The sequence below is a fragment of the Pogoniulus pusillus genome, chromosome 7 (genome assembly GCF_015220805.1).
Source record: "Pogoniulus pusillus isolate bPogPus1 chromosome 7, bPogPus1.pri, whole genome shotgun sequence".
Lineage (NCBI taxonomy): Eukaryota > Metazoa > Chordata > Aves > Piciformes > Lybiidae > Pogoniulus > Pogoniulus pusillus.
Genome location: NC_087270.1, coordinates 28,356,091 through 28,369,201, shown reverse-complemented (window position 1 = coordinate 28,369,201; position 13,111 = coordinate 28,356,091). Strand labels below are relative to the sequence as shown.

Genomic DNA, 13,111 nt, shown 5'->3' with positions numbered 1-13,111 from the left:
CACAGACTCAGCTGGGGAGGGTATGGGAATCCTTACAGAGTCAGATCCAGTCCTTTCAAGGTAAAGACTCATTCTTGCAAGTCTTTCCCATTGTGTGCTGGTAAACAACTGCTTAGTGAGTCAGACTTGATTATTACCTTTATTATAAATCCTGTTGAGGATAAGGTGGAGTGGTGTCAGATTTTTCATTGACTTGAGAGTTTGCCAAGAAATGATGAGAGTTTGGGGATCTATTAGATTATTATTTTACCCCCAGCCATATGTATACATGAAACTGTGCCAACAGCCAGAACAAAGGAACCTGGAAGAGCTTTCAGGGTGTGTGTGGGGGAGAATGGGTTGGCTTTTATGAAAAGAAGATATTTTGGGAACTTGGAGCTTCACTGCTATCAGTTCGTAGCCTGTCTCTGGGCAGTCTTTGAGTGACAGAATCTGCTGACACCAAACAGTGCCACTGCTTGAGGAAATAGACTCCTTAGAGTCAGTATAGTCAATTGAAACACAGTGAAATATCCTACCTTCAAGACTGCAGGATTTACAAAGCAAATTTTAGAAGGGGGGTTGGAAGGCACCACACACACACAAAAGAATAAGGAAAAAGACACACACAAAAAAACCCCAAACCTAATGTCATGTCTCTTGCATCAGGTTAAAAAAGGAAAAATTGAATCATAATCCTGTTTTAATGTAATCCACATCTAGCTTGCAAGCAGGTTTTAAACCTGGTGAAGGCAGAAGCTGGGTGTAGGGGAAAGTCCCCAGGCATTTCCAACAGAAGCACTCTGATTGGAGGTTCCTTGAAGAGATGTGAGGCTACAGCGCCTTGCCATCCAGTGCTCCGAAACAGTGCAGTAGGATATCACACTGCCCAAATGTGATACCCTTCTCCTCTGACAGGGTAGAAGCCTGCCACTGGTACTGATGCTTTTGTGATCTAGTGCAGCCTGGCTCCTTTTTGGGTTTGTTTTTGGGTTTGTTTTTTTTTTTTCCTTTCTCTTGGTCCTATAACTTAAAAAGCTATATTTGGCCTATTAGTAGTGGCTTGGTTAACAAAAGCTGAGAAGAATCTGAGAATGCCTCTTACAAATGTCTGAAAATGGTGGGGTTTTCTTCAGAACAGCTGCAAGGGGAAAAAAGCACAGTCAAACCTACGGCGAGGCACACTTTTAACGCGAAGCTACACACTGCGCCGCTGCTTCTGTTTGCTGGGTAGGAGATAATGCTGTCTCCTCTGTGCATGATTTTCTTTGAAACCCACTACACAACATTTAACAGAAGGCATTAGTATAATCTGTGTTTTGCATAAAGGATGTCATCACATTCAGCAGCAACAAAGTTCCTTTGAAAAAAAAAAAAGGCGGTGGGGGGAGGTTTTTTTTTTTGTTTGAAGCAGCTTAGCAGCTGAACAGGGTGAAAATTATCATAAAGCGACTGCAGCATCCTCAGAAATGTCCTTAGTGCTGTTTGCATTTATTCTTAAGTGTTTGCACTGGCATTTACATCTTTGCTGTTTCTTAAAGCGACATTGTAAGTGGTAGAAATAGCAGCAGTCTCTTGGCTGAGTTCCTGTCCCTTGGGAAACCCCAGATACTATTCATAGAATCAACCAGGTTGGAAGAGACCTCCAAGATCATCCAGTCCAACCTAGCACCCAGCCCTAGCCAGTCAACTAGACCATGGCACTAAGTGCCCCAGCCAGGCTTTTCTTGAGCACCCACAGGGATGGTGACTCCACCACCTCCCTGGGCAGCCCATTCCAATGCCAATCACTCTCTCTGGCAAGAACTTCCTCCTAACATCCAGCCTATACTTCACCTGGCACAACTTGAGACTGTGTCCCCTTGTTCTATTGCTGGTTGCCTGGCAGAAGAGACCAACCCCCACCTGCCTACAGCCTCTCTTCAGGTAGTTATAGACAGCAAAGAGGTCCCCCCTGAGCCTCCTCTTCTCCAGGCTAACCAACCCCAGCTCCTTCAGCCTCTCCTCATAGGGTTTGTGTTCCAGGCCCTTCACCAGCTTTGTTGCCCTTCTCTGGACACATTCCAGCACCTCAACATCTCTCTGGAATTGAGGGGCCCAGAACTGGACACAGTATTCAAGGCTGTGGCCTGACCAGTGTTGAGTACAGGGGAAGAATAACCTCCCTCGTCCTACTGGCCACACTGCAGGCCAGGATGCCATTGGCTTTCTTGGCCACCTGGTCAGTAGGTTTCCCCAGTGCCTTGTGAAGACTTACACAAAAAGCAGACTCACAAAAGTGTGTTTCTCTCCCCACCCTCAGCTCAGTTGTTAGACAGACTTTGATTTTTATACCTTTAAACCCCAATCCTAAAGTAACCCGGGGTGCTGCTTCTAATTAACTCCCTCAAATGAATTAGGGCTTTGAGATTTGTCCATGGCAGTTTTTTTTCTTGTAGTCTTTGTTAAAAATGTGAATCTTACTTTTCAGAATTCTCACTTGCTGTCTGGTTTTGCTTATTTTTTGTTTGCTCCTTTTAGAAAAACAGCTGACTGCTAGCAACTGCTTAGGAATATTAGCCATGGCTGAAGCCATGCAGTGCACTGAACTATACAACATGGCCAAAGCATATGCCCTGCAAATTTTCCCAGAGGTGGCAAACCAAGAAGAAATCCTTAATATCTCAAAAGATGACTTCATTTCCTACATGTCCAATGACAGCCTGAACACCAAAGCAGAGGAACTGGTGTATGAAACGGTGATAAAGTGGATTAAGAAGGACGCTGCAATCAGAGCTCAGGTAAAAATAATCTCAGCAGCCTCACAGTGCTCTGTTCCCATGAATGCCCCTTTTAAAAGAGAAACCATTCCCATCCAGTTTTTAAACATGAGGGTCTGTAGAAGATGGGATGGGCAGCTCAGACTGAAAAAGAAAGAAGAGAGAATGCAGGCTATGCACAAAATGTATATATTTTCAACATCTGATCCTCATGTCTGATCCTTGATAATCAAGATCTCATTTGTGGCATGCGTGGTACAAAGTTGCAACCTCAAGTTGTTGGGTGCAGGCTTGGTCAGAGTTAAGTTAGGAAGGATTAGAGCTGTGTGAGGTGCTGCTTTGGGAAGAGGGTGTGCTTTAGTAATAGTGGGAAATAACAATCTGTCACAAAATCTTCATTTCTTTTGCTACCACATACTGAGTGAGTATAACTTCATACAGTAAAATATTAAAAGTCTGTATCTTCATTGGCTGCTTTGATAACCTCTTGGATATTATGTTTGTATTGGAGATAGCCTTTCCTCAACCATCTGAGCTATACAATCTGCTCTTGACTAAAGAAATGCAGTGTATCACTTTGCCCAGCACTGCCGCCAGATAAAAGCTAGAAGCAAGGACAGCTCTTGCAAGTTCGTTTTTTGTGGTGGTCTGAACTCCAAATTTCTGCATTTGGAGCCCTGCTCTTCCCACAGATCCCAGAATGGGAAGGTTGTTTTCTTGCTTTCCCCTTCTTTGGATGTCAGAATTGCTGACCTGTCCTGGCAAGGCCAGACTCTTGATCCCCAGTGGCAGTTTTGGCTAGTTTAGTAAGTACAGTCCAGTTGCTCAGAAACACTTGCCCACATACTGTTGATTGCTGTCCCACATCACAAAAGGCTTTACCTTCTTGATTTAAATGGGAATCGACTCACATAATGGAATCTTAATTACATTATGTGATTTGGAGCAGCTTCACCTCTGACCCTCACCTGGAAAGTGGGAGAAATAGCATTTGTCAACCTCACTGGCTTGTTGGATGAGGAGAAGGGCATTAAGGGCAGAGGGGCACTCCATGCCAGGCCAGTCTTTGCTGTCTGCACTGCCTGCACTGCTGCTGTGTCTTCAGCCCCTGGCCCCTGCCAGCAGCCTGCAGCCCCGAGGGCTTTTCTCCACGCTTGTCCTGCCCTGTGCAAGCAGGTGATGGAGCTCAGCAGGTCAGTTCTGCGCTGGGTCTCTGAGCAGCTCCTCCGTGTGCCAGTGGTGCCATTTAGCATTGCCCAATATTATTGCTGGATAAAACATTTACACAATATCATTGCTTTATTGGAATGGGCTCCTTTTTGGCCTGCACTGGCCTTGAAAAACACACTGTTTACAGCATATTTCTCTGCTTGCTTGAAGTTTGATGCCAGCAGTCAGCTCTGTGCAGCTCTGAACCTAATGTAACCTCAGGGATAATTCCCAGGGGCCAGAGTACAGGAGCCCTGTGGCAGGAGGCTGTTTGCCTGGTGCAAACAGAAGGTGTCACTCACCAGGTGGTCCAGGTTATGCTTTCAAAATTGCTGGTTTAAATATTTCCTTCTGCTCCCTGCTGTGTTGATGTTATGAATTTATTTTTTTAAGTAGTGGTTTTTCTTGCCCCCCTCTTGCTGCTGTCACCACAGCCATCTCCTCCTCTTTCCTTTTGTGCGGTGATTGGTTTGGCTTTCTTTTTTCTTCATTTCCAAGTCGTCTTCCCCTCTGCCCTGCCTCTGCAGCACCTTTGTCATTTCCAATGGCAGTTTTATTTGCTTCTCCAGTTTTCTCTTGTGCTTTGGTTTCATGCAAGGGCTTTTAATTTTTCATTTGTCTTCATCCAGAGATGAAGACCTTGATTAAATTAATATTAGAGACACCAAGCAGATAACTATTTTCACACCAAATCCTGCCACTAAACTAGTTTCTTTGTATCGTAGCTCTTACTTATTTTTTGTGCTCTGTGCACTGCTTGATCTATTACAAAGCTCTTAGTTAAATAGGCACTTATATTCTAAAAGGTAGGAATTCCTACTTGCCATGAAAAGTACCATTTTTACAATAATGACTTCTGCATTTTCAGAGCCCAGGAACAAATAGCTCTGATGGTGATAGGAAGGAAGATAGACCTAAATAATCATATTTCAGATAAAGGTGATGAGTGGAAATTTCTGCTTGGTGTACATCAAGGCCCACCATGCCAGGAACTGCTCAGGCTCCTGTGAGATGCACAGGTTGCTCAGAGCTTTGTGGAACTAGGTGACCATGGCAATACCCAGTGTGGGATGAACCTTCTTGCAGGAACTGTGCATGGATATTTTGGCTTTACTCACAGTTCTGTAAGATGGATTCAGTCAGCTCTCATTAGACTCTTTGGGGTGGGGAGCCAGCACGTGGAGGACTCTAGTGCAGCAACAGGATTGTTACTTCTGTACCCAGCCAGTGGTGGGATCTGTTGGGAGAGTTGATGGAGAGATTTCAGCCATGAATTACAATGGCACCAAGCATCATTCCTGCTCTGCTGCTCTCCCCAGGTGACCAGTCTGGTTTTATTGTTGTCTCCAAAGGCAGTTCTGGCAGTTAAATCTTTCAGAGTCTGGATTTCCAAGGCCCACACCTTCTTCATATCTCCCCTCTCCCTATCTCCCTTTGATGACAGGCTGGGCTCTGTCATCACTGTTTTATTATCAACTGCTCCAACAGCATGTGATTAAAATGCCTCTTTGGCAGCTTCTTCCAAGCACCAAATCAGTGATTCTTCCAAAGGTAAATGTCTAGCACAAACAGGGAAATGTCTGTGTTCTTCATGTCACCTGCATGTCCATCTTCCATGGCAAAGCCTGGCACTGGCTTAATCAGCAGAGATGCCACAGAGGACCTTGTAGGAGGACCCTTCTGTCTGCATCAGCACTCTCTGCCTCCAGGGCAGCTGCAGTCCTCCAAAATTCCTTGTGCTTTAGTGGCTTCTGTCATTATGGAGTTTGAGCTTATGCCTGTGGGCAGTAAATCTCAACACTTGTATTCCCCATACTGCAGGTCCTTGTGTCACCCACCACTGCCTCCTCTCATATCCAAATTCCTTTCTGATAGCTTCTAGGAAGGAGATTTTCAATGGAGCCTCCCATTCTTCTGGAAGGATTTTTGACTTTACTCTTGTCTGTCTTTCTAAAACGTTTTTGTGAGGTATCTGATTGTTTCTGCTTTTGTTAGTTCTTTCCCTGCCAGACTGGAGGGCACTGGCAGGGGGGGAACCAAGATTTTCTTACAAGGCAAGATGAAAAGCTGTGTTCTGACCAACTTTTTGATTTTGCAAGTTGTACTCATACAGAGTCTTACAGTGCCTATAAAAGTGCTCTGTGATGCTACTAAACACAGCATCTGAGCTTCGTTGTGAGGAGAGAATAACAGTGCTCTGAAGGTTACTGATCCACCTGTGCAAGACAGAAGGGTGATTCAGATAATGACAAGTCTTAAGCTAGGATTTGGTACAAATAATTGCATCCAGTGCATTGGAGCAGCGTGCCAGCTCATGGTCATGTTTATGGAGATGTTTTAGTGCTGCTGGTAGTGCAGTTGCATAAAATTAGTTTAACCCCAAGAAGCAACTCGTGATGTGATCTCTGGACTGGGTAGGTTATTTGCTGTACCATCAGTTTAACCCAAAGAAGCAGCTTGTGATGTGATCTCTGGACTGGGTAGGTTATTTGCTGTACCATCAGTTTAACCCAAAGAAGCATCTTGTGATGTGATCTCTGGACTGGGTAGGTTATTTGCTGTACCATCAGTTTAACCCCAAGAAGCAACTCATGATGTGATCTCTGGACTGGGTAGGTTATTTGCTGTACCATCAGTTTAACCCAAAGAAGCATCTTGTGATGTGATCTCTGGACTGGGTAGGTTATTTGCTGTACCATCAGTTTAACCCCAAGAAGTAACTCATGATGTGATCTCTGGACTGGGTAGGTTATTTGCTGTACCATCAGTTTAACTCCAAGAAGCAACTCATGATGTGATCTCTCGACTGGGTAGGTAATTTGCTGTACTAGCAGAGGCAAAGCACTAGTTGTAGGAGTCTTTCTTGTCACTGAGTGGAAGGTCTGCAGTCAGCTGACACATCTGAAAAAGGTGAATCTGCTGTCTTTTTCTATCTGTTTTGCTTCCTGACTGATGGACAAGATTGTAGGATTTATCCTAACAGTTATCCCCTCAATAAGCTTATTACAACCCTGGTGAACTCATGCAAAAATTACATTGCATAATGGAGGCTTCACTGTCTGGAAACCAGCAGGGTCTCAGCCATCCAAACAAGCAAAGATTTCTTCCAAGCCCCAAGTAGTCTTCAGCTGAGCTCATGCCCCAGCTTTTGGGGTAGCCCTGAGCTGGGCATTTTGCCTTTTTTGCCCCCATTTCTTATGCTATAAGCTGGAAGGAAGTAATGCCTTCCACACAGACTGTTAGGAGGATGCAGTGGATAACAAGCCATATTGTCTAACAGTACTGGCTGCAAGAGCTGTGCAGAGCTGCAGTCATGTCCAGCACCAGTGCAGGATGGGGAAGAGGTGAAGGTGCAGGATGTGCAGCGATTTGCTGCCTCCCAGAGCATGGACATACCAGAACTCATTCTAACCTTTTCCACCTTTTGCTCAGAGTCCAAAGTTGTATCTGCTTTCTCTGACATAAAGAACATGATAACTTGTTTATTAATAACTGAAAGCCTGAGAAAGCAAGATTGCCATCTGCATGAATCTTCCCTCTTACCCTTTCTGGGCACAAGAAGTGAGGAGAGGACAAACAAACAGAGTTGCCTGGAGTAACGCTGGAGTAGAGGCAGGTACTGCAGCAGTGACAGATGAGAGAGGCTCAGCTGCATGGCAGTCAAATTTCCTTGCACTGTATGAGGATATCATCATGTTCTCTTCTTTCAAACCCTGCTTAAAATCATAGCGTCCAGCAGTGAAACAAAATGTCTCCACCATAAAGGCATTAACAAGCCTTCTATGAACTTGTGTCCTCAGAGACAGATTTGTCTAAACAGCATCTTCATGGTGCCTGAGAACCAGAGATGCGTAGACAAATTGGAGGTAATTTAGAAAAGAGCAACACAAATGATTAAAAGACTGAAGGAACTGATGTGAGAATAAAAAAGATTAAAAGATGTGAATATGCATGACTTGGCCTAATGACAGCTAAAGAGGGATAAACATTTACAAGTGTTTGAAGCCCCAAGGAGAAGAGTTGCCTGGAAGGATACAAGGTGTGTAACAACAGTAAGGACCACAGAAATTAATTTGAGACTTGGCAAATTAGCCTAAGAAAACACAGAGCCCACCTGAAAGCCCTGTGTCTGTCAGTGAGGGTTAGGAAAGGGAATGGAGATAAGAAGAGAATTTATGGCAAAAATGATACAGTTACCTGTGAGATATATTTTGGCAGTGACAAAGAGTGGCATTTCAGAGACAAGATCCTACAGAGGAGAAGGGGTTGGTAAGCATGAGAGAGCAGACAGAAGATTCTTGGTCTCCAGTTAGATTGCTGAGATCATAGAATCATAGAATCAACCAGGTTGGAAGAGACAGACCTCCAAGATCATCCAGTCCAACCTATCCCCCAGCCCTATCCAGTCATCTAGACCATGGCACTAAGTGCCTCATCCAGTCTTTTCTTGAACACCTCCAGGCTGGTGAGAGGCCTTGAGCACAAGCCCTACGAGGAGAGGCTGAGGGAGCTGGGATTGTTTAGCCTGGAGAAGAGGAGGCTCAGGGGTGACCTTATTGCTGTCTACAACTACCTGAGGGGTGGTTGTGGCCAGGAGGAGGTTGCTCTCTTCTCTCAGGTGGCCAGCGCCAGAACGAGAGGACACAGCCTCAGGCTACACCAGGGGAGATTTAGGCTCGAGGTGAGGAGAAAGTTCTTCCCTGAGAGAGTCATTGGACACTGGAATGGGCTGCCCAGGGAGGTGGTGGAGTTGTTGTCCCTGGAGCTGTTCAAGGCAAGATTGGACATGGCACTTGGTGCCATGGTCTAGCCTTGAGCTCTGTGGTAAAGGGTTGGACTTGATGATCTGTGAGGTCTCTTCCAACCTTGGTGATACTGTGATACCTCCCTGGGCAGCTCATTCCAATGCCAATCACTCTCTCTGTGAAGAACTTCCTCCTAACATCCAGCCTATACTTCCCCTGGCACAACTTGAGACTGTGTCCCCTTGTTCTGTTGCTGGTTCTCTGGAAGAAGAGACCAACCCCCACCTGTCTACAGCCTCTCTTCAGGTAGTTGTAGACAGCAATGAGGTCCCACCTGAGCCTCCTTTTCGCCAGGCTAAACAATGGTAGCAAAATTTCTCAGGCACGCTTTTAGGAGTCCAAAGTTATGCAGAAGAGCCTACTCCAAGGAAATGGAGACTCTGATGGGAAACCAGCACAATTCCAAGCCTGCTCTGCAATGACAGTGAGGTAATGATACATAGAGAAGCTGATACCCAATACCAGCATGTACAAATTACTTAAGTTCATCACAATAGGAAATTAATTGATCAATCAATGTACTTAAGGGCATTACATTTCAGGAAAAATATGAAAAGGAAATTTCCAAGGGAACCTAAGTGAATTAGGCACTAACATTCTCCTATGGTTCAATTAGTCGTCTTTGAAAAGCCCAAACTGCCCTGATGCTTTGAAATCCATTTGTGGGAAGAGCAAATTCAAAAAGATGCTGTAATGAAAGTGCAAGAAGCTGCAATTTCTCTGAAAGTGGAAACTGCAAGGGATGAGCAGTAACCCCTGTGATTTCCCAGGGACAGGCTGTTCAAAGAGCTCCGATTTAAATGAGACTTTTGCAGACACGCTCAGAGCCTGTACCGGGAGAGAAGAAAAGGCAGCAGCAGGAACAGAATCAGTGCAGAAACATGCCCTTAGCTATATATTGAAGGAAGGAATGGCATTAAATAAAGAGAAAAAAGGATGCAGGTGACATTATCAGTTCCTCAAATTCCCCCTGTACTAATTTTTTTTTTAAAAAAAGGGATATTCCCTTGTCTGAAAATGCACTGAATTATTTCTTAGAAATTGGAATTATTTTGAGGAGCTCACTTGTTTCCCAGTCTGCTTGATCTCTTCATTTGTGACTTTTCCCACCCCTTTTCTTTGGTTCTGTGAAGCATCTTAGAAGCTTCAGCCATTTTGTTGTTGGCAGTGTTGCTTTGATGGTGCATCTGGCTGTTTGAGTTGGTGACTGTCCATAAGCAAAAGAATCATAGAATCATAGAATCAACCAGGTTGGAAGAGACCTCCAAGATCATCCAGTCCAACCTATCCCCCAGCTCTAGCCAGTCAACTAGACCATGGCACTGAGTGCCTCATCCAGTCTTTTCTTGAACACCTCCAGGGACGGTGCCTCCACCACCTCCTTGGGCAGCCCATTCCAATGGGAAATCACTCTCTCTGTGAGGAACTTCCTCCTAACAGCCACTCTGTAATAGTCTCTGGGAGAATTTAAGGGTTTAGCCAACAAGCTAGAGATTACATGGCAAGAATGAAGGTTTTTTTTTTTAAGCCATAGTATCTGGTAAATTGCAAGTATGAGGGAATCAATTCTTTATCTGTGTGCCTATTTAAAAAACTCCTCATATTATTGCTCGTCATACCTTACTCATATGCTGCTTTGCAAACAGTTTGGAGAAGAGGACAGCAGTGCCGATGACATTACAGTGTTTAGTCAGCTGTGCTGCCATAAAGATGTCACGTCAAAACCTTATTTCAGGATGACAGAGGGGCTGCTCTTTCCTTCTTGCTAGGCATAAGATTTATGCACGTGGCATCCAGCCACTGAGCCACTGGCTGAACCCAACGCCTGTGAGCCAGATTCTCTGCCCCGTGTTTCGCTCGTGATGAGACCAGCTGACATTCTGCCAAGCTTTTGGTTTAATCTGAAGGCAGCACTGCAATTGAAAGAAGTCAATATGGGTGATTAATAAGTATACAGAGTACAGCAGAGAGCTTAGGCTGGGCTTGAATATGACCTTGGGTGTAGCAATGTGCAGGAGGTTACTGGAAACACAGCATGTCTTTGCAATACCCAGAGGTTAGATCTATCAAAGTGAATATCCTCATTACCAAGAAGTAGGGCAGCACTTAGAAAATGTATCTGGAAAAGGCATATTTCTGAGAATGGCAAAACAGTGCACAAAGATCTTCGGCTTCCCCAAACAAGCCAAGCAGCCAATTCCTTGCTGAGCTTGCACTTAGAAATTTGGAGATGGCAGTATTTTGAATACTCCCCCCTCAGACTGGGGAAGCTGCTGGGGAAGTCTGGACAAGGCTGGAGTCGGCTGGGGAAGGGACCACTCATGGCACCACTTCAACGTGTTTTCTTGCATGGCCACCACAGCACATCCCCAGCCCTCACCATTGGCAAAGCCCACTGGGCGGTTTGTTACGTGGCAGCAGAGTATGCATCATAGAATCATAGACTCATAGAATCAACCAGCTTGGAAGAGACTCCAAGATCATCCAGTCCAACCTAGCACCCAGCCCTAGCCAATCAAATAGACCATGGCACTAAGTGCCTCATCCAGTCTTTTCTTCAACACCTTCAGGGATGGTGACTCCACCTCCCTGGGCAGCCCATTCCAATGCCAATCGCTCTCTCTGGGAAGAACTTCCTCCTAACACCCAACCTATACTTCCCCTGGCACAACTTGAGACTGTGTCCCCTTGTTCTGTTGCTGGTTGCCTGGGAGAAGAGACCAACCCCCACCTGGCTACAGCCTCCCTTCAGGTAGCTGTAGACAGCAGGCTAACATCTGCCATTCTGTTCTTTTTAAATCAGGGTACACTCTTCTCGTTTGAAGTTTTATGCAGTGGAGAACTGCTTCAGATCTGTCCCTGATGACTTGCTCTGTCCAAGAAGGTCTTTCCTGCAGCTCCCAGATTGGGCCGATGTAAGACATGGGGCAAGTCTAAAGCCAGGGTTTATGTGAGCTAACATAAATCTCCTTCATAGCTCTCAGGTTAATCAAATGTACTCATACTTCATCAACTTTTTTTACCTCTATTGGAATTATGCATAAAGAGCTGGAACAGCAGTTTGTTGGAGCAAACCCTATTGTAAGGTGGGTAATCTAACTTCTGTGTTTGTATTTCTAGCTGAAGCCTGTTTCTTTAGGCAGGTAGCACAAAAGGTCCTTTGTAGGAAGAACAGTAAACTAGAGAGACAGATGAGTTCTAAGGCATAAGGAAAACATTATTTTAACCTCTCTGGGCATTACTTCAAAAATGTTAAAAATCTTCTGAGCTTTCCAGTGTAGCATTTAGGAGCTGGAAATCTGAGTCTGTGGCAGTAAACATATTTCCTCTTAAAATTATCTGTGTGCTGCTGTAGCCCAAGTCTGTGCAGAAGCACACTGAGAGTCCTTTTGGAGAATACCTGTGAGGATTTTACTGGATTAGAGATTTAAGAATAAAAAGATTGCTTTTAATGTAATGCTGAAGAGGGTTTTGTAACTGAGACTTAGAAGATAATAGAACAAAGCCCACTTGCAAGTAAGCTTTCATAATAATGATATAATTAGTAGAAGAAATGTCACCAAAAGTTTAGCAAAGTAAACAAAGTAAATGTCCTCACTCAAACTACCAGCTAGGGGCAGCAGGGGAAAAAAACAACAGAATCATAGAATCACAGAATCAACCAGGTTGGAAGAGACCTCCAAGATCATCCAGTCCAACCTAGCACCCAGCCCTAGCCAGTCAACTAGACCATGACACCAAGTGCCTCATACAGTCTTCTCTTGAACACCTCCAGGGATGGCAACTCCACCACCTCCCTGGGCAGCCTAAACAGGTATTCAACTGTTTTGCGATCTAGTTCGCACAAACTCTGACCTGCCTACCGAGATGGGAGACATTTGTGCATGAACAGAGTATTAGGGCAAGTCCTGACAGGGTTACTTCAAGGTATAGTAGATCATTTTGATCATTCCTTTCAGTCACTGCTGACCTAAGGATAGCATTTAGACTTCCTCATAGTGTGGTCGCAACCTTCCAAGTGCAGCATCCAGGGCAGATGGAGGTGAAAATTTCCACCAGAGGGGAGAATTTATTATCCTCCACTTTGGGTTGATGGCTGGTTGCAGACATCTCAGTGTGTCATGGTCTGAGAAACACACTCCCAAACCAGAAGGGGACACTGATATTCTTTGCTTCCCTTGGTGCATGATAAATCCTCTCAGCTCAGATTGCTCTGGGGACTGTGTTAAGAGTGTTGACTAAATCTCTATTAATTATAACATGAGTTTACACGTGTCTAGCTGACAAATAAACACTTGCTTGTATGTACCTATTTAGGTGTCTGAATATAGAGATGAATCTTTCCTCCAAAATGTTTAG

The 13,111-nt window shown here is 44.7% G+C and overlaps 1 protein-coding gene across 7 annotated transcripts in view; it reads left to right on the top strand.

Annotated features, from left to right (window-relative positions):
• KLHL29 (kelch like family member 29) overlaps positions 1-13,111 on the top strand; it is a 437,205-nt gene that overhangs the window by 377,271 nt on the left and 46,823 nt on the right. For all 7 annotated transcript variants that reach the window (XM_064146375.1, XM_064146376.1, XM_064146381.1 and 4 more), the window contains one exon: positions 2,500-2,759. In XM_064146375.1, the coding sequence (XP_064002445.1) occupies positions 2,500-2,759 (260 nt within the window). The remainder of the gene's footprint in view (positions 1-2,499; positions 2,760-13,111) is intronic.